At 43.4% G+C, this 22,656-nt stretch overlaps 1 protein-coding gene across 2 annotated transcripts in view; it reads right to left on the bottom strand.

Annotated features, from left to right (window-relative positions):
- LOC116851834 overlaps positions 1-22,656 on the bottom strand; it is a 98,224-nt gene that overhangs the window by 8,113 nt on the left and 67,455 nt on the right. For both annotated transcript variants that reach the window (XM_032831658.1, XM_032831659.1), the window contains exons 2-8: positions 13,901-14,151; positions 10,623-10,789; positions 9,609-9,812; positions 7,991-8,566; positions 7,199-7,646; positions 6,219-7,086; positions 5,107-5,397 (exon numbers count right to left, since the gene is read on the bottom strand). In XM_032831658.1, coding sequence (XP_032687549.1) covers positions 5,107-5,397; positions 6,219-7,086; positions 7,199-7,646; positions 7,991-8,566; positions 9,609-9,812; positions 10,623-10,789; positions 13,901-14,151 — 2,805 coding nt within the window. The remainder of the gene's footprint in view (positions 1-5,106; positions 5,398-6,218; positions 7,087-7,198; positions 7,647-7,990; positions 8,567-9,608; positions 9,813-10,622; positions 10,790-13,900; positions 14,152-22,656) is intronic.

Genomic DNA, 22,656 nt, shown 5'->3' with positions numbered 1-22,656 from the left:
TAAAGCTAATGATGTCACTGATATTGTTACGGACGGATTAATTAGCACACTATTTGAACTTCGCGAAATGCTCGAGTAGGTGGAAAATGCATTGTTAATGGAAAAATAGAAGCAAATATTCAAATTAGTGTGCGTGCCGTTGGATTTGAAATGTTAGCTTGGCTATTGGCATGAGGAAAGATTTTAACTTAGCAACGCAAAAAAAAACACAAAACAAATCAGAAAGACAATGAAGGTAAATATCCCAATGACTGAACCAACAAGTACGATTAGTTTTACATTTTTATAAATAAATTTACGAGAAACGAATACAAATAAACATAAAATTTAATCAATCTCTTGCCAAAGAGAAGCAGATTATCAAAGTTGTGGAAACTTATCAGTGCAATGTAAATGAATCAATATGAATGACAAACGATAAGAACACAAGATTCTCGTGAATATTTGTAAACTTCGATCTTTCGTTCGGATCAGTAAAGTCACAACGAACACGTTGCAATGTCAACATATCACAATATATGTAAATACAAAACATAAAATTCCTAATTCGTTACATTTACGAACGATTCTACGCGATTTATTACGATTATTTTGTTTTATAGGAAATTGACGATGAAAAGCGAAATGTTTGCGGGTTCTTGACATGCATTGTACATACGATTCAAGTGTAGGGTTAATCTGTAACTATCGCGAAGAAGTTTTATTGTGACATATTTCAAATTACGAAGTTCCAAGATATTATCAAACATATAAAATGTAAATATTTCATAAAAATATTTGTGTTCACGAATTTACACATGTTTGTGTGTCAATTCGTTATTAATTTCGACACACACACATTGACGGATTTATTTTCGAGAACCTTTTTTACAATCGAATTCACGTTTGTTTTGAAATATCTCGCTATAGCAGTTACGTCGGCAAATGATAGTTAAGGCTCCTGATTGCTCACCGCGTCTATCTTAATTTGTTAATCTGTTAATATGTTTCTCCAAGCGAAAATATGTATGTTTAAAATTCCTACAAAATACGATACGTCGAAATGAAAAGATATACCCAGAAAATGACACTTGCGATCGATCCCGAACATTGCTAAAATATCCAAACACTTTTCTTTTGCTCTAATAAACAATCGTAATATTCACATAACAAAGTGATGAGGAAATGTAGGTTGAAAAGCAATGTCACATATTATATTATTTATTAATTGTTAGAGTAAAAGGAAAGTGTATGTGTGTGCTGAATCAATTGTAAATGTTTATTTTATATCTTTTGATTTCGATGTATTCTTTGTAGGAATTTTGTAGGACGTGTACTTCCTCACTTCTGACGTCATCAATTAAGAGTTTCGCGGCGAGTAGTCGACAGCCTTGAGGAGATCAATGATCGCGAGGCAATGCAGTATTCGCAGTGACTTTTTCGTGATGTTTGACTTACGAGGTCGCCTGGTCGCTATGAAGAGAAGATGTCTCGCCAGCATGTCGAGGTATTGGCGGGAACCGCACTGATCGAGCTCGGAATCACGAGCCGACTTACGAGCGAGCGATTCTGCGTATCAACCGACGGCCGGCGACTGTCTGTCTAGCGACAAGGGGACTTTCCTCCCCGTTCTTGCACCGATAACGTCTTATCGTAACGCCGTGCTACAGATCGGCGCGAAGCACCCGAAGACCTCCGCCGATCTTCCGGAAGGGGTTTCCGTTATCTCGAGTACTCGATGGACGAAAAGACGAATACTTGGGAGAATAGTCGTAGGAAATTATGAAATCGATATCAGTCTTAAAAACGCGCGCACTCGGGTTGTCGTTCGACGCGATAATCTCGAGAAACGTAACATTGCGTGCTGATGCCGAAATACAATCTCTATCGCGGCACCGAACAGCCTATCGCTACTCGCAGTCTTAGTGTCCGAACGAATCTAAGTGTAGAAGAAGTTTGTGAACGCGAAGCACGGACGGTTTCGCGACTCGATCGTAAGGACGATCGTAGCGAAGCACACTGAAAGCGCCGGCGTGCACACGAAAGTATTTCAATCCTCGGCCGGGATTTTTGTTTATCGGCATCTGGCTATTATCGTGCCGGGATAAACATCGCGTCTGATGCAACTCCGTTGGTTATTGAGCCAGCAGCTAATGACGCTGATAAGGACTAACAAAGTGAGTCTTCATTGGGTGGCATTCCGACACGATAATTCACCATTTTCCCCTTTGTCAAGGAAAGTTTCAGAGGAAAGTTTTAGCGACTCTCTTCCGCATAAACCCGAATACATAAAACAAGTATAACGAACAAGTAACAATATCTGAATGCTCGATTTTAGCTCATCATACTCCCAAAAAAATATTATCTTTTCCTTAACGAAACTCTCTTATACGTGGATTCTAGAAGATTCTTTTACAATTAAAAGAAAAATATTCCAACACCCAAAAGAAGAACTCTAGTTACAAGCAATCTTATATTTTACGTAAAAATTCTTGGAATATTCCGACAGAGTCGAAAGTACTTGTACGCCAGGACTATTTCCAAACTTCCACAGGAATTAGTTTGTAAAAAAATTAGTTGCTCGGACGTGCTTGGTGCCAAAATGTTCGTGATAAAACATAATTTAAGAAAATATAGGTCTGTGATTTTATTGCTCGTCGCAAAGTATACATATTGACTGAGGAAATTTCGACTAATAGTCGGTTGTGTTGGAGGAAAGGTCTGAACTAATGGGAAATCCTGATTTGGATTTTTCTCAAAACTTGGTCAAAATTTTTCTTCGAATAGAACAAGAATTTGTTTCGAGGAGAAGAAATTGGTCGGATCTAATTCGTCTCGTTGATTAACCTTGCTGAGCGCCATTCCCCGGCGAGCTAATCGCAACAGAACTATTGAACTCTAAAATCTTCCACGCGCGAGGACCGTCATCATTTGATGATAGAGCGCTCTCAGCGTTTATCTCGTTACAGAATTAAAACATCGTTCAGGGATCGTCGGCCGAGTCGCAGCTGGGAAGATCAGACGAGTGTTAGATAGGGAAAACGTGACCGGTACGCGCTCCTCGATTATCTTTGTTCATGTCGCGCGAGAAAAAATCGTGCGAACTCGTTATCGTGACCGTCGAACGGCTCGTTTGCCCCCGTCAATTCGATGGAGTGACACCCGCTCCCCCTCCCTCCCCTTTTTGCATAACACACTGCAACATACCGATATCTCCCCCGCGACTGCTCACTTCTCGCTCCAGTTGAATCTGATTAGACCTTGATTCCGCTCATCATCCGGTCTATTTTACGCGATGATCTTACCGTGGTTATTTAACGCTTCGAAATCGTTCTTCGCAGTTATCGCCGCGGTCGCGGACTCTTGGAAGCTAAAAACATTTGGGATACCTTAATGCCCGTTGTACAAAAAAACTTTGCCAATTTTACTGTCTCTGGTTTCTCAACGAGTTATATGTTCTGTTTTAATTGGATTATTTTATTTATTTAAAAGTTTTGACCTTAAATATGAAACTTTAGGGAAAAAATGTTATATAAATCATAAATCAATTTTTTAAATATATAATTTTGTTCTATATATCTATATATATCGATATACGAAATATCTATTGCACGAAAATTTGTTGCAATTCATCATGCTCTTCACTAAAAAAAAATCTTATTCTTACGATATCAGCTTAGGATGAAGCAACATAACTAGAATCACTTTGATAACGTCCTAAGTTAACAAAATAGATTCAAATGAATAATGAATGAATATGATTTGAAAGGGACTATACGATGCATTATCTAAATTCTTTTTGTCACTTTTTTCAATCATATTGAACATTATGATTTTTAAACGACTCCTATCCGATTTGTTGTATTTTGAATGTAACAATCCACCGTTACGGTTCCGAAACGAAGTTTATATATCGTTTATATTATGTGCTTCACTCTGTATATAACTGTATCGATTTCTCATGCCATTAGAATCACCCCCATAAAAGGGCAGACTGCGAAATGGACTCGGCGAGTACAAGCGCACTCGACGCGGCATAAGACGTTATCGTACTGTCCAAGCGTGTAATGATCGTCGAGCAAAGCGACGAACGAATAACGCGACGATCCGTTTGTTTTGCTAGACGCGGTTCGACTCGCGTCAGTTCGCGTTAAACGCGTACTTTATCTCGTTGCCCCCGCCTCATATCAGTATTGCAAAACTGACGTTGCCAACACGCATGCTATCGCGACATTCTCTACCAGATTTCGGTGTCGTTGCTAGAGTACTTGAGTACCCTAGCTGGTTCCAAGTCCAAAGCCCTTGGTCTAGGACTAGTCGGTCCTGCCTGAATAGGCAGCGGTGACGTTAGGTTCATATTAAAGCCCACGTTACCGCCAACCTGCGGCTCCGGACTGGAGATCGTCTCGGGGTAATTGATCCTCTCCTTTAGCAGCTCCTCCTGCAGCTCCTCGGAGGGCGTTCTACAAATCTTGGACTTTTCCGCGTTGTTCGAGAACTTCTTAATGAACATAATTGGACTGTTCGCCATGCGATAACTCTCGCTGCGTTTCACTTTACGGTCGGTCTTGCCACAACCCTGCGCCGAACAATCGGACCTCCTGCTGGTCTGATTATCCGTGGCTGAGAGTTCTGTGTGATCGATACTCGAGCTCTTGTCGCTGGAGTCGCAATCGTTGAGCAGCGATGTCGCGCTCTCCTCGACCGTGTTCCGATTGTCAGACGCAGCGGGGTCAAAGCTCCGTCGACAAAAGCTCGGAGTATCGAGATCCGAGACCAATAGTTTCCTACCTAATTTAGGCGTGTTGCCGGTCACCCGCAAGATCTTTGGGCAGAGGCCTGACTTGTCCAAATCTATTCGTAAATTCGCGGGGTTGTTGAGGCTAACCTCGCGATTGACCGCGGACGACGGAACAATCGCACGGACATTCGTCGTGCAAGCGTCGCCGTTGAGCTGCGGCGGCTGATTCTCGTCGTGGACTCGACTTCTTAGAGTTCTCGTCTTGGACTCGTCCTTAGAGTGTGAGGCGATCACAGACGTGCGTGGTGCGGCTTCTAATCTACCGGTGCGGCCAGTGCAATCGCGCTGCTCGTCGGCGCTTGTGCCGGACGTGGACGTGGTCTTACCTTCGTCGCCTTGCACGTTGACGTAAGCCCCGCGGACTTGTCTGTGGGGACTGGTCGGACTCGTAGGACCGACCACGGTTGCCGGCGTGCGTACGTAATCCGGACTGGCCGCGCGATCCGGACTCCGCGCTGCCCGTATGATCAGTTTGCCCAGCTGTGGAGACGTTGGCGGCGTGGATCGACTGAAACCATCCACGGCGTCTCCGCTCTTTGGCACGGCACGGATGTTCGGCATTGCGCGATGCAGCAACGGCGACGGGCTAGGTGACACGCCTTCCCGCACGAAGGGACCTCGAAATAAACGTGTCGCGTGAAAACATGAACATATTTAAAAGATTTCTTGACGGAAATAAAAATTGAATGAGATGACTTTAAAATATGGCAGTTTTAAACACATTTACACATCACGAATTAATTTTTATTTACGTCTTTTTTTAAATATGTTCATTTAGAACTAAATGGAAGAATTTCACTAATTTTCATGAAGACTTGGTGGCGTGTAAGCGTGTAGATGCTTGGTTAGTGTAGTAAGTTTGGAATGTAAGTTTAGGGTCTTGAGTTAAGTATGAGGAAAATTAAGTAGGAACGAGTGTATAGATAGTGTGTAAGTGAAGACGAAACAAGACATTAGGTAGGAAAGCAGGATTCAGGGTGGAAAAAGTACATAGGTAATAGAGGTTATGGCGTCATAAGGAACGAGTAATGTAGGTAATGTAGGCAAGCTAAAATTAGTATGGTAATGTAGAGAAAATTATCGATAGAGGAAGTGTATAATAGGTGGTAACAGAAGACACAAAAGATGGAAGAAGAAGAGGATACAAGAAATGAGGAGGATATATGATATAGAAAATTCCTTCTTGGCAATGTAAGCTGAAGGAGACATATAGGAAGTGAAGAAAAAAGCAGGGGAATCATTTCATGAAGTTCTGATACACTAAGTTTCATAAACATTGGAGAACGAAAAAGGGTAGATTTTCTTGGGGGATAGTGCAGTCAGAATTATATTAGCGTTTCGATAAATTTGGATAATTCAGACAAAGTTGAAATTTTCCCGATGACAGTTACTTTTCAATCATGATAATAGTGAGTCGTGGATAATCGAAACTACCTACCTGGATTGAACGTTGTATGCGCTCCTTTCCTCCTCTTCAAGCTGTCCGACGAGTACACGACCTTTCCCTCAGAATCCAGAGTGACGCGAGCACCCTGCCTCTTCCTTTCCAGCGAGGAATCTGGCTTTTTCGGCAGCTCGCTTAAGCTCACGTATTCTGCGTCCTTCTTGAAGATGTCGGAATTAGCGTAGGTGGCGGCAGGTCGGACAGGAGTCATGCCCGATGACGATGATGACGACGACGAGGGTGGGCCCGGACGCTTATCGTTGTTGTTCCTCACGTCGGCTATGGTCACATAGTCGCCGGAGTCTGGATTCGACAACTCCTGTATAGCGCCATTCTTCGTGGGTTGTTTCCTACCCGGAAGCACGCCACGAAGTTTCCCCAGAACACCGCTTAGTGGACTGATCTTCATCGACGGCTGGCTGGTTGTTAGCGGCCTGTCGTTGCCGCTTGTGACTGGCAACACCTGCACGGTGGCGTACAAATTCTTGTCTTGGCCGTTGATAACCTCCATCTTGGAGGTGCCAACGGTGGCGGACATCAGCACCGATCCGCCACTTTGAAGATCGGACCGTCTCGGGTCGTTCTTTTTCTTCTCGCTTTGTTCTGTTTCTCGCGTGTGTTCGTCGTCGGAACCAGGTGGTGTGATCACACACATCGAGGGAATTCGACTGCTAGTGATCGCCGTCTTCGAGCGAATCCTTTCAATACGTTCGCAGCCTTCCAGATCGCTCGACTCTGAATATTCGAATTCGGAGCATGATCGACCTGTGCAGGCTGGACTCGAGGCGGATTCGACTGGTGACGATGATGTGTTGTGTCCGCTATCTGGTGACTCGCCGCCGTTCTGATTTTGACCGTGGACCTGAATAAAGGAAAATGAAATTCTTGAGAAATAAGTTGAAAAAAGCTGAAGAATAAGTGCGATACACTAGTACATAAATAAAGTGAGTGAGAAAACCGAATTTTGAACTCACCATAGCAACAACCGTGAGACTGGACTTGCGTTCCGGGGGAGGTGGTGCCATCAACGCGGTGCAAACCGTTCCGGCTGAACTGGTCGTTGTAGAAGTCGATCCTCTGCCGAATAGTTCATACTCGTTCTCGATGACCGGCGAGGTAGGATCAGAGCTGATATCGTTGGATTTGGTCAAAGGGCTTTGTGGCACAGGTTCTTCCTCTCTAAGTGTTTTTAGACCAGAATCCATGTGGAACGAGGTGTAGTACCCTTCTGTGTCGCAGGAATACACAGAGGATGTCTCACCGTCGTCAGAAAATGGTACCACCGTGATATCTTGTATGATATCCGGAGTTAAGGTACCCTCAGACGTTACTGAGGATGAGGCCGACGTATCCCTTCCTTTGAGTCGCCTCATGTGACTCAAAGAAGTGGAAGACGTGCCAATCGAAGCAGTTGTCGTAGACCTACAATGATGATGTATTATTAATTGAAAAAGTGCAGGTTCTTAACGTAAGCGCAAATTTTTTCTCGATGATGTTTGAATAAAAAAATTTGTACTGAGAAGAAAATACTTAAAAATTCGCTTGTGAGAATTTTCAAACATGCTGTGCATAAACTTATCCCACAAATAAATTTTCAAATATTTTTTTAATGTAAGAAGCACTAAGATGATTGTAATTTATTTCAATATGATCACTGATTTGTTAACTCCACGATAGGCGAGATTTAATCAAAATGGGCGATTTAAACTCGTGATCATACGTTAGATCGAAAGTTCGTTCCGAGAGCACGAGGAGGTTTCGCTCACCTGGGTTGATGTGTGGTAGTAGTAGTCTCACTGCCGATGCTGGCCCTTCCGCTCTCGGACGAGGCGCTCCAGTTCCCTGAGCTTGAGTGCGGAGCGTCGTCGCGGTTGCTGCCCTTCCGTCTCTCTCGCCTCTGGGCGGCACTCTCGCGCAATTTCACGCTCGGCTGTTTGTCTGTACTCGGCACCGACACCGGTATACTGGCAGTGCTCTTACCACTCGAACTGGACGAACTGGGCTTCCTCTCGTGCGACTTGTCCCTTCTTCGTCTCGTCGTCACCGTCTCGTAGATGTTGATCTCTTCCGGCGACCTCGTCTGGCCTTGAGTCTGCTCGTCCCTTTCTGTGCTAGACGCGACAACCGCCGATTCTTGTTGTTGTTGCTGTTGCTGCTGACTCGATCTCGGGCTAATCAACTTCAGTCGGGACATGCCCCACGCCTTCAACGTATTGAAGTGTGACTTCTTTTCCGTGGGCGAGTCCTTCTTCGTGGAACCCAGGATGTCCGTGCTCGCTGAGCGATGGGCTCTCGGCGTGGCATTCGGCATCGTCTCCTCGGGTTCGTCGCCGGTTGTCTCCCTGTAATAATAAGTAATGTAAATGACGGCGAACACGACGTGCCGATGAGAGCGACTCGCGCGTTCAGAAGAAGAAACACTTTTAGAAGTGAGAGAAATATGAAGATGCACGTTATGAGCATGATTAATTAGGCAAGATTTCGACGTGCGGTCTTATTACAGATTTATCATCTACGTGTATTTCAATTGGTATGAGAGGGCTCGAGTCGTCAGAGTTCTCATGGGAGGTCCCGCGCGATCGAGACTATGAGATATCACGCGACAATGATACGGAGATAATCAGCTAGTATTATCGCGGCAATAGGAGTACAAAGGCAGCGAGGGAGATTCTTCGTGGTTGGACGACTGCGAAAATATGAGCGCGCTTTATCGAGCGTGACAAATCGCCGACTCTTTTCGAGGCATAGATCCGTGGACCGCGTCCTTGCTGTAACAGAACTGCCACGATAAGAAGTTCCGAGCAAAATGCATACTACTCACTCGCTCACGCGAGTATATTTATTATGTCGTAAAAGCTGAAGGTTGCGAGAGCTCGCCGGATGGTGCATTAATCTTTTCAACGTTCAACGATAGCGCTTAGTAATCTTAAAAACGATGTTAAGAAATCCACTTTATTGTACGGGTCGCGAACGTGAAACAATCGCGAGACCATCATTCTCCAGAATGAAATTCTAATCGTAATTCGAAATTCACAGTGTACACGGAAAAAAAGGTTTGGTTGAATTAACCAAATATCTGGTCGAGTATGAACGATCCGATTGAAGTAACCCGAATTCTGTTTAAGTTAACAAGATGTTTGGTTCATTTAAACAGAATTCGGGTTACTTCAATCGGAATTTCTGAATCGTTCATATTCAAGATATTTGGATAATTCAACCAAATTTTTTTTCCATGAAAAAAAATTAGAATTGGAAAAATCACGTTTATTGAAAAATCTGAAATATAATTGAAAAAACCTATCTTGAAAAAATATATCTTTTCCGGGATTCTCCGCTTGAGAGTCACAGGATTAAAGACTAGGATAGGAGTAGGAAAATACTAACCCTCCGATGGCTTGCCGAATCTCCTTCTGATCGGTACCAGCGATTGTGTTTCGTCTTTTTCCCCTGGGCCTGCGTGGTCGTGATCGCCTCTTCACTGTCGTTTCCTGAGTTTCCGCCGGTCCTGACAGCAAGGACCTTCTCCTCGTCGACATTCTTTCGAAACCTCGTCCGCTCACATCCACCGCCACGATTTCCGCCGGGAATCTGCGGTGAAGACGTACATTTTGGATCACAATGGGGGGAGGCTTGTTGGCATCGATACAAAACTGCATGGCTTCGGAACGGGTATACGACAAGCCGGATAAGAGGAAATCGTCTGACAGACTTCTGGCTTGTAGAAGCTTATGTATCTGTCTCATATATATATATATATATATATATATATATATATATATATATATATGCATGTATGTATGTATTACATTAGGATTTTATTCTCATTGTCCCAAGAATCATTCAAAGAAATAGCTATTTCCTCTCACAGCTCCATTTTCTCTGTCAATCTTCTAATTGCTATTAGATCGAATTTCAGGATTGGAACATAAAAATCTTATATTTTTTATGTATGCATATCGTCTATCTTGCATTACGAGTTAAATTTTAATGACTCCTTTCGAATTTAATAAAGAACTTGTTACGATTTTAACGAGAATCTTTAACGAGATCTTTAACGAGAATGAATGAAATTAGAGAGACTCGTTATTATTATAATTGAAAATATTCGTCAAGAGTACTTCGTCAAGAGTATTTTCAAAGTAATCTGACTGTTACTTTCGCGTATAAAATCTATTAAACATACTTAAGCCATTAAAAATAATCGCCAAAAGTATCTTCCAATGACTGAAATATCACTGACACATTTTTGATGAATTTGATACGCGGAAGTAACAAGCATGTTACTTTGAAAACATATTTTCGACGGCGCGAAAGTTTCCTCGTCTTTATTCCGAACGGCGGTTTCTACTATTTTCGTTCTATCGGCGATCAAACGACGTATTGAGATAAACCGCTTACTTGAGCGCGATAGCCTGAACCTGTTCCTCGGGGCTTGGTAGCTTGTGATCGACGGCGTCGTCGCTGGTTGTGTCGCCCAGGATCCTGGACATGCAGTCCGGCGGTACGGTGACGTCGCCGAGCGCCTCTGCGGACGTCCATCTTCGCAGATCCTCGATAGCAGCCGGCTGCAACACACCATGTCGTAATCACGGCGCAATAAAATCACCGCGCCTCGCGATATACCTATTTTTGCGCGGTTTGTCACGCCATTCCATTCAATTATCCGTATTTATCGTACTTGTGTCCGTGTATACGAAAACACGCACGGTCAATGAAAATTCTACTTGAACACAAAATAGATCTGTGTGTGATAACCCTGGTAGAAATTAAATGCAGTTTTCCAGCAGTTATGCTGGAGAGTTAAACCGAGTCGAAATTTTAATCCTACCAGCTTACCAGGTGTAGAAGTATGAAACCGGAATTCCCCTATAAATGGTGCCAGCGTTCAGTTTAGTGACCGTAAGACCGCTACTGCCGCGCTATTATATTCTCCTAACAGCTGACGAATATTGTCAACAAACATAACCCCAACTTTCATTCTCTAGTATATTTTTGTATAACCTTAAACATGTCACGTTTCGAGCCTACTAACTATGATTTGCGGACAGCATTGATTTTCTGTTATCATTTAAAGAAAACTGCTGCAGAATCACATCGAATGCTTGTCGAAGCTTACGGTGAATATGCTCTTGGTAAATCTCAGTGTTTCGAGTGGTTTAAAAAATTCAAAAGTGGTGATTTTGACGTGAGGAACGAAGAACTATGAACTATGAACTATGAACTATGAACTGCTGAAACCTGGTCAAACCGTCAATACTAATCGCTACCAACAACAAATGATCGATTTAAATCGAACATTGACTAAAAAACGACCAGAATATGCAAAAAGGCAACACAATGTCATTTTGCTCCATGATAATGCCCCATCACATACAGCAAAACGGGTCAAGGAAACGATCGAGTCGTTCAGTTGGGAATTACTACCGCATGCGGCTTATTCTCCAGACTTGGCTCCGTCCGATTATCACCTGTTCGCATCGCTAGGACACGCTCTCGCTAACCAACGCTTCGATTCGTATGAAAATGTGGAAAAATGGCTAGATAACTGGTTCGCTTCAAAAGATGAAAAGTTTTTTTGGCACGGCATTCATAAACTGCCAGAGAGGTGGGAAAAATGTGTTCAAAACAGTGGAAATTATTTTGAATAAAGTATTATTTATCACTTTCGAACAACAGACGTCTTATTTGTATAAAAAAATTCCGGTTTCATACTTCTACACCTGGTAATCTACTAGCTTTGCCGAGAAGCCCTCTTTAGAACCTGCAAGCGGCATTTTATGTATTTTTCGCGAACTCCATACATTTCTACCAGCGCGTATGTAGTCTATAAAGTACCCAAATTTTTATCATATAGAAACAGATATCGATGACAGATCGCAACGATATCTCCAGCAAAAGAGAACCGAGAGAAAGATTTTGTAGATTTTACCTAATCGACTCGCTTTACACAAAGTGCGTGACTAGCCTGATCAAATAGTCAAACGGACTGTGGCGGATTTCTAAGCAAAACGGTGTGGTTTTTCGTATCGTCGTGTGAAAGAATGGTCGCGGTATACCCGACGCGTTTGCTCGGTGTCGTCGGGCGGACCCGGTCTCGGCCTCCACGTAACAAACGAGTCGCTTTCTTTTTGTCGCGGGATCCGGGAGTCCCGCAACGGTACGCGAGAGGGTGGCGGGAAACTCGACGCCGAGCCGAGAGAAAGAGGAGCGTTGTTTTACGCGCCGCGGCGACGCGTGGGTGTTAACCATTGTCGGGATGTCACCTCGCCGAGCGAACGGGTTTTACGCGCGAAATACGGAACGGATCGGGTTACCGTCGTCTGCTGACTTTTCCGTGCGATGCGCTCGCCGTGAAAACGACTGACTAGTTTTGCTAAACGGCGAAAAAATACGAATTCACCGTCACACTCCACGCCAATCCGGAGTAGGGTGTCCAACTTTTAGGTCCAGTTCCACTTTAAGGGGTTACAAAATCTTGACAAGAGTGAAAATCAAGTAAAATTTGGAAAGTATTAAAAAGTTGTAAACTAATAGGAATATGAATTGTTTATTACGTACGCTTATTATCTTGGTATAAAATAATTAGATTTTATGAGGAATATTAACATCACACACAACTTTGTCCAAATTCTGTTTTCGAAAGGAATCATGCTTCACACAAAAGCTTCAACATAAAATGTACTTTTCTTTCGTTACACAAATAGCGTATTAATAACGACAAAACGTAATAATAACATTTTATATTATTTATTTTACTTTATAACTCGGGAGAATTAGCGTCTCACGCATTAATTTGGGATTCCTTCATAGAGAGACGAAAATTGGGATGCCTCGCAAAATTCGGAACGGTTGGTCACCTTGATCCGAAGGGAGAGAAAACGACAAAGTTAAAACTGTTTCAAAGTCCTGAAACTGTTTCAAAGAAATGGGGTTCGACACACGAGACACCGTGAACTCCTCAATTACTCGGTGAAAGTTAATTACAGCGAATTAAGTGGGCAACGGGGTCAGATTTAACCCTGCCGTGCCATTTGAGAGTTAATGTCACGTCGTGAATTATCCCTTTGATTGTCGAGACTGCAATCTCCTTTTTACGCTTTTTTTGCGCTCGATATACCAAGGAAGTTGCCCTAACTCGATATTCCGTTTCTTCCGCGTTTCACAAAGTCCACGAGTACAATTGTGCCTATAAAGCGCTTCTCGGTCTCGGTTATGTTGCTTGTTGGAAAAATATCGATACGTATGAATGCACTTTCTCTCCTAATAAAAAGACTCATCTTACGCGCGGTAAGAAAAGATTAGATAATCGCGCCGCGAATTCATCACACAGATCCTAGTGTGATGTTAACTTTTACTTATTACGATATATAAAAGTGATATATTCAAATAGAAGTAGATTTATATGTCGTCGTTTATATTAATTCCTTAAGAGTGAACGTAGAGATATTTTAGGGATACTTTAGAATTTATAATGTTTTCCAAAAAAATATTGACAACTGTTGATCGACATATGTAAAACAGTGCTGTTCAAATTAACATTGAAGGGGGAGGTTTAATTAAGTATTTAAAGCTTTTTAAAACTAATGTTAATAAGAACAGAAATACAGACAAGTTTGATTGGAATGCCGTGACATTTTTATATTGAGAGGTAGAGAAAGGAATATGTGTGTACTTACGACTCTAGACTCGATGTCGAGGCTCTGGTCCCGCCTTCTCTTACCGAGTACGGGTGTGCAAAGAAACATATCCATCGAGCTGCCATCCCTCCTCAAGGAATCCAAACTTCGAACGGCGACTATGGCAGCGAGCTCGTATAGTTCCTTCAACGCCTTTGGCCTCGTATCCGGCGTGAATAGCCCCGTCAGTGGTTTATTCGTGACATGAAAATGCTCCGTCCTCGTCGCGAAAGTGCAGATATCCGATTCCGCTGTAACAGGAAGAAATGCCATCCTTAACGATCGCGTGTCGCCCGAGAGAAAGATTGCGGACGATTATACACTTACGTTAAATCGCTGAATATATTCGCGTGTTTACGCAATTTCTATCGTTTGTCACAAGACATCGCACGTATAATGAATATATTAACGTTTCTTCGGGTCGTCCTACCTTTATCGTAAAATCGCCTTATGATAGAATGTGATGACATAAATATAGAATGAGTCAATAACTATTGTCACTTTGAGTATCTTCGAAGCAAGAAACAAAGATGATTTTTAGATTTTCAAGGTTATTCTATTTAAAAAACTAGCTTCTCTCATAATGTTCTTATGAGCTTCTTATGGCATTGTTTTTCTGATTCCACGCATATTCAAACATATTAAATTTTGACACACGCATATCTAAATATATGCACGCATTCTTGAATGATTTCAACTGATCGTCAGCTGAAAGAAATTTTCCATTGAATTCTTCACATCGGATCGAAGATTAAAACTCTTGGCTGCATTTGTGCGTGAAGTATCTTTGGATATGCGCGGCATATTTTCTAAGAAGAAAAAAATTAGTCGAGTAATTGCGACATACGAAAAAAGCTCGAGAGATCAAAGACAAAGGAGAAGGAGGAATGTCACACGCGTCATATAAAATTTGAGAGGTGCTCACGACTGCATCCCTTTCTTCTCGCGGCCGTGCCATAATGCGGCATTTTACCTCTATAATATACTTTTTGTCGATCATGTGTGCGACCGATATCACGTCGCTGACATATCTTAACTGTAAACATGTTCCATTCACGGTTTCTTGCACCGCAGCGGGCGCAGGCGTGGAATCGGAAAAAAGGCCCAACTCATGCCACCCGCGCTGTCGAGGGGCATGCTTGATTCGTCGTTTCCGGTTGTTTTCAGAAACGGTTCCTTCCGTGACGGAACGGGGCCTTAATTTCTGACAACGAGCCCCTTCCTAGTGTTTTCAATTATAGACCAGGGACATTGATCTCATAATGCGCGTCAATTATGAAATAACGATTTATTTATGCACAGATAAAAATATTGTAGCAGAAATTACGACAAATTTTTTGCAATCTTGGACCATGCAGAATTATGATCAGAATTACTAAATATTCGCTTAAAAATTCATTATGCACATTTGATTTTTCACTACAAAATGGTTATAATTACTTCCACGTTATCGTAAGCTAGGCACAGATCGTAAAATTTACTATTTTTATAGTAATTTATACCATCGATATAGTCTAGCTTTACAGAAAACATTGTAGAAAGAAATTTGTAGAATTTCAACGTAATTTTTACTATAATATTTCCTCTGTATGAGAGCAAATTAAAATACGCACTTATCAAATTAATGTCTACAGCTGTGGAAACTTAATAGATGATATTCTTTTGCAGTTCTAAAAGCAAGGTCTTTGGATTAGACTGTATTATTAATCAACAGTACGATCGTTATCTCGATTTTTTATTAATTATTTATTTCTCGACGAGAGAGAGAAGTAATGTTAGAAATTTAAATATACCGATATACTTTGATCAAAAGCCGTGCCTATAGCGTGATATGAAATTATGCGAATTCACCATGACCTGAAACACACGCACACACACACACACACACATACGCGTACACACACGCGCGAACACGTGAGTCGAATGATGGATGAGTCATAATGTCTGACTTGTGTTTTTATCGGCGATAGTCGGTCGCGATTGTCGATCGCGAGACAATGAAATCCCGTAAACAGCTTTCTGCTCGCCAACAATTAGTTTTGTTATTTGGGGCGCCGTAATTGCCAACTTCTTTTTTTCGAGGACGCCTTTTTGGCCGGTAAATGCACGCGCCCCGACAATGCGGCGTGTTTTTCTCGCGGGCGCAATGCAGCGGTTCCATTATTGCGTGCTCCTTGTGTTTTATCCCGTCGTTCCTGTTTTGTTTCGCACAATACCGCGGAAGGGTTAATCACCATTGGTCCGACACGCGATAGGGTCGTATCCCCCTTTAGAATTCCGTCTCGCGATCCTCCCGCGAGTGAGTTCGCTGCATCCAATAACGTTTGCGCTCGCATCGCATGCTCGATTTGCGCTACGATGCTACGATAGAAACGCCACTCTGCGCGCTGCGATTCGCTCTGTAAAGCTCCGTCTTATCGATATGAACGAACCAAATGAACAATAACACGCCTATGAATTGCGATATTAAAGTTTTAGTGCATTCCAACTTTAAAATAAAAGATGATGTAACGTATTTAATATAAGACATAATAATATTAGGTAATAAAACAATACTCAAGAGTAGGTTCGGACTATTAATACTTTTATCTTAGATCCTGAACCAGAGAGATAATGTAGAATTTAGATTCGCGAAAATCGGCGATTTTGTGCGAAACGGCAGACGCATTTGAGAAGTCCGTTAAAAATTTCAAGCAGCGAGTGCTACTCCCTGTTATCAATCTCTCGGCGTCTACGCTCCAAATGGCTTCTGGAATACTTCGGCATTAAGAGTTACGCTAACGGTTCATTACGAGCAAAGTAGTAATATCGCACGACCGCTCCAGGCATTTATGCCATAGTGTATAAACAGAGTGATGCGTGTACGTGCGGCCCGCGAGCGAGAGAACCGCGCGCGCGGTGTGCTCTGAGCTGCAGTCCGATTCGATACAATCGTCCGTGGAGTATTTCTTACTAACCGTCTGTAACCTCGGAAGCCGATGCACATAACTACACCGGGTACAACCTTCTGCGGACGAGCGGGGAATCGACCTTCCTCCCCGTTGATGTTCTGCAATCTCATCGCGCGCGAATAATCGAGAGCCGCTCGAAGCTGCGCTCGGCGCTCGGATTCCCCCCGCAAAAAGAAAATATTCCCGCGCAAACGTTGATTTCTCTTGTTTATTAGATAGTTGCGGATACAAGTGTTCATCCCGATCGTTTATCGCAGTTGACGAGATTCCGATGCCCTCTTAAGATAGTTGCGTCATGAAACGAATTGAAAATTTTATGAAACTCGTAATATTGCCTAACTGCTAATGCAATTAAAAACAGATTGATCATTCGAAAATTGGGTTATTTGCAACTAAAGTTGACACTTTCTTTTAGTAAAGAACATGTGTTCTTTGAAGTTCTAGCATGCTATTTTTAATTTGTATACGCTGTAAAAAATCTTGCATACACAGTACGTAAACAAATGTCCCAAAAAATCCACTCTAAATTTAGTGTCGAAAATCATTCATTCACATGTTCATTCGTGTGTTATTTACATTATGTATACACTAGTACATACTATAATATAAATAACACACGAATGAACATATGAATGAGTTATTTTCGACACAAAATTTAGAATAAACTTTTTGGAACATTTGTTTACGTACTGTGTACGCAAGATTTTTTACAATGTATTTAATACCTTCCAAACGTGAGATTTTGAGAAACTTCTATGATATTATAAAGATTAATATATAAACATTACATAAATTTTAGAATTATTGGAGGAAATTATCGATAAAGAAATGTGTATAATAAGTGGTAATAAAAGAAAGAGAGAGAGAGTACACAAGGGATGGTTATAGGATATGGAAAAATCTTTCCCTAAATTTTACTATATAAAAATACAGATTTTTAATAAAATTTTCCTCACAAAAGATATTTTAGAAATACAACTTAAATAGTGAAATATATGTATAGGATCATAATTTTATTCGATAAATAGTGAATTTATGAGCGACTGTCTTACTGAAAATACGACATATAACGACACAATCATTTTAAACAAATCTCTATATAATTAGAGGAACCCGACGTAACGTACACCATTTCTGCTTTCAGGAATTCGACAATAGAAAACCGACGAGTCTTTGATTACGAGCGAACTGTCAACAGTTAGGGCCTTGAAGACCACGTAAGCACAGCGATGCTGTAATTCTGTATATATGTAAGTCATGTATGTGATTCTTACTTTCTCCGAGCGCGTCGAGTTTTGAGTTTCGAAATTCGCACGACGATAACCATATCATTAAGAATCTACGACGATCGATGGTTATCTTTCATTACTCGGCGTTTTCTCGGCCCAGCTCGGCCTGACCTTTGCGTTCAGCATCGCGCTTTTGCGTTTCGACCTTTGCATTTCGTTCATTGCGCTTGAAAGTGGCGAGCATCGGTCTCGATAACGTAACAATGGATTGGGACCGGGTATTCTCGAGCCGTAGATGAGACAGATAAATTATCGAAAATCACGGTCTCGAAGATGAAAAATAGCATAACCTCGGCTCGCCGACGGAGAATGCACTCGGTGCTTGCGTTTCGGAGTGCGCTGCCGCTCTCGTACGAGCTCTCGTCTCGGTAAATGCGCGGCGAGCGGCATTTAAGCGCGTCACGGCTGTTAGTAAAAGAGGGCCGGACTCCGGCATTTTTTACAGACGCCAGAAGAGAGCGAGTTACGAGTCAAGGCCGGCTGCACAGGTTGCTCGGTCATGAGAATAGAAATATGAGCGGGCTGCTACGGGTAAGCAGGCATGGCCGTTCGTAATAGTCGCACACCTGAGTAAGCACGCCCCCTGCGCGCGTCCCGATCTCGCAATAATAGGCTTCGAGCTAGTCGCAATCGTTTCTCACAAATCAGCACGATCCACCGGCGCAACCGGCCGGCATGGGCTAATTGCAATAGTAACTTGGCAGCGACGTATGGGTTCGTCGAGGAATAATGATAGAACCGTGGCGGCTGCGGATCATCGCTTAACGGGCAGAACGCCCGGACCGGATTCCGTCCGTAGGAAACGAACGTGCGCGAATTATCCGGCGTTTTTGCGCGCGACGTTCCGGAAAGCGCGCGCATCACTCCGAGTTATTACCGGATACGGCCTGTCCTTTAGCGAATCATCCCTTTTTGCTTTTTTTCCAATTCGAAGCGATATTACTTTTTAGATGTTTTTCTTCGAGTGAAAGGGACAGACGCACAGTAATGCGAGCGATTGGAAAGGTTCGAAGGGTATCGTGAAAAATCGATTCCGAAGTAGAATTTGAAGAATCCGTAGGAGTGTGAATCACACCCACGCTAGATCTAGGATCTGTCCCGGTATACTTGACAATCTTGACGACGAGAGAGATTGGATTTTCTCTCATCTTGGGCTTGCCACGTCCCGCTCAACTTATTCCCTTCTCATTAACATCTCACCGAATCTCGCGTGCGCCTCCAACGCCTGCCAAGCTCGTCTCTACGAGAGTCACGTTGAAATTTCACAACATCCGGCAAATTTCTCTCTCTTTCTCCTCTTTCTCTCTCTCTCTTTCTCTTCCTCTCGACTCGCTCGGCTCTCGGCTTCGCCGGCGAAAGCGTGGAATCGTCGTCGATCGGATGGCACGAAGCGAAGCGGTTCGACGAATCGAAAGACCTGCACGAGACGAGCTGAAGGACGAACAGAGAGGAGGAACAAGGTGGGCAAGAAGACGACGAAGACGACAACGACGGCGACGATGGTGAAGAAGAAGAGGACTAGAAGGTAGATGAGAGTAGAAGAGAGAAGAGAAGAAAAGGAGGGAAGGGAGGAAGAGGAGGAGGAGCAGGCAGATTCTCGATGGTGAAGAGCCGGTCGTCCCGTGGGAGGTCCGCTGTAGCCGATGAGCCTCGGCTGTGCAAAGTGCCCCGAAGGGCCGCTCGCGCGGCCCTTCAGAGGGACCGACAGACGGCTCACCGGTTGCGAGCCTCCTTCGCTGGAGCTCAAACCAAGATATCAAGAAAGCGCGTAATTCATGGTTGCTTCTCTAGAGCACGAGTAAACTGGGCTTGGATCATCCCCGGTGCCTAGGTCGGATTAGTCCGACGGAGCGGAAGACTTCCTGGACCTCCCGCGTGCGAAACGCGCGGGATTCGTATCAGCCGGCGTAGGCATCGCGCGTTGTTCGCCTGTTGTGGAAATGAAGCAACAGGGACCGAGTCGAATCAGTCTTTCCCGCGAATTATCCGCGAATAGTCTCGCAACGACGAGTAGCGTTAAGACGCGAGCTGTCTGGTAATTTAGGATCGTATCTTTCCGCGTTGATAGTCAGGTCGGACTAGCTATTTGCAGAAGATTCGAGGATAGAGCCCACGTGCGCGATTTATGTTCCGGTAAATTCGGAGTAGATCCACGATCTCCTCCGGCAGAGACGATCGTCGATCTCGGTTGATAAGCTCGGATTATATCTCCGCGAGTTTGATTAGAACTTGTGGAAGACGCGCGCGCGGAGACCGGTTTTTTCGCAAATTCGGATCACGCATCCCGTGAATCCCGGAGAATAACGCGGCGGCGGCAGCGGTGAGCGTTGATCTGTGTCGATGATAAATCGGCGCGGAGATAGTATCTCGCATCGAAGTGGGTATAAGGTGGAATACCGTGACGGGCGCGATGATGTATTACGCGGTCCCCCGGGAGTAACGTAATTGTTACATCGAGAGAAACTCGCCGCAAAATAATAATTACACAGAAAGAAAAAGATACGGTACACATATAATCAGAAATATTTAGATGTGAGCAACGTAGTTGCGTCATCAATGTATTTGCGCGTGATTTAGTTGTGGCGACTAGAAATCGGGTATCGTCACTACTGTAACGCCAGTAACTCAACAATTGCTCTAAAAGATAAACTTTCATGACTATCACGACGTGAAGCAATCAATGATGGAAACTTTACAATTCTTTTAATTTACATCACACAATAATGTAAATTTTTTGCATCGTATTGATGCAGCAACAAATTTACTGAAAGTTACACTTAGATTTTTATATTACATTTATCATGACATATTGTTTAGGATAAATTTTGATAATTTTTCTCAATATTTATTTCGTATTTCTATTTCGCCATAAAAAAATATAAGTACAAATTGATCAGTCAGAAGGGACTAGCCGTTGCTAAATTTTATAATTTAAATGTGTGAACAATCACACAATTAGCTGTTCCGTATTTTACTATAGAATATGGTTGGCATATTTATGTGAACCAGATTTATGTGTAGGCCAACCATACCATTTTTCCGTGTAGAATCACGCGCACGTTTGTAAATGATCGCTCCTTCTTAACTCGGTCATCGCTCTTCTGTTACGTTGTACTAATTATGTTCATTAACACGTGTGGCGCTAACAACCGACGAACAATCGACGGACGCGATCTATTGGCTCTCTAATTACGACGCCATGTCCTCGAGTAAAGTCCGAGGCACGCGGGGGAAGGACTCTCTCTCTCTCTTTTTCTCTTTCGTCCGAGTAGATCTTTCCAACAAAAACCCGGAATCTCCGGGCGGTGGAGCCGAAGAAGAAAAGGTAGGAACCTGGTCGTCACGTAACGCTCGCATTCGAATACCACGGGGCCCGTTTATCTTTCTCCCTCTCTTCTCTCTTCCCGCGATCATGCCCACGGGGACCTCTGACGGATGGCGCAAGCACGCATCGAACATCACGCATCACAGACCGGAGTTTCGCGGCCAGGTAAACACAGGTCCGCGCGCGCGCGCGCGTTCGGGACTCCGTGTAATCGCGAGCAAAACAAGTTCGCGCGCGGGACTTGCCGGATACGTTTTGGAACTCGTACCCTCTTTTGTCCGTTCGTTTCTCGAGGGAAGACTGAGAGAAAAAGAAAACGAGGTGCATGGGAGATGGTCCAGAAGTGAAAGAGACAGACATTTAGAGACTGGACGTAAAGGAGAAGGTGTCAAAAGTGAAAAACTGTCAAAAGAAGACCGATCATCTAAATGATATTTACGTATGCTTGAAAAAACATATGCGGAAGAAATAATATTCATTACGTATGCACAAATGTTTGCTCAAAGGATACCCATGATGTCATTATATTGTCGCTCTTTTTGCATGTAAAACGTATGTAGGAACTTATTAGATTTGAATCACGATATCGGATATTGATTTCAATAATTATCGGATAATTATTTCAATAATTACCACTAAGCAGAAGATTGAAAAGATGGCATCTAAAGGAAGGACAAAGAGAAACGAGAGGGACAAAGAGAGGAAATGACCGGTGAGGAGGAAAGAGAAAGAGAGACTTGGGCGCTGCGAAAGACCGAATAAAAGCGACAAGGAGGTGCATGAGAGAACGAGAGGGAAAAGGGACAAGGGGGAAAAGGAAGAGGAAAGAGGAGAAAGATGAAGAGAGGGAAGGGAGCAGCCGGTGAGGCACGAAGGAGGCAGCGAGGACCGTGCGAGAGGCAAGGTGAGGTAAGGTGGAATGCGGTTACGGTAGATCGCGGACCAGTCCTCGTACAGGTCCTGCAAGGCCCGACGAAGCCCATGAAACGAAAAGAACGACGAGAACGACGGTATACCCCGCCGCCGTGGGCCCACCGAACCCCGAAGATCGTCGCAGCCGCCGCCATTCACTACTGGGCCTCGTGTGTATACGCGCTCTTAGCTGGCCCAATAAATTTCCGTCGCTTTATAATGCCGACTCACACTGGCCTATCTACGACTACCGAGATTGCCCGCACCTGACTTTCCTCG

This window comes from Odontomachus brunneus, unplaced genomic scaffold (genome assembly GCF_010583005.1).
Source record: "Odontomachus brunneus isolate Ranch 3 - 2012 unplaced genomic scaffold, Obru_v1 Obru_scaffold_193, whole genome shotgun sequence".
Classification (NCBI taxonomy): Eukaryota; Metazoa; Arthropoda; class Insecta; order Hymenoptera; family Formicidae; genus Odontomachus; species Odontomachus brunneus.
The sequence above is the reverse complement of the archived record's forward strand: the minus strand, read 5'-3'. Positions and strand labels throughout refer to the sequence as shown.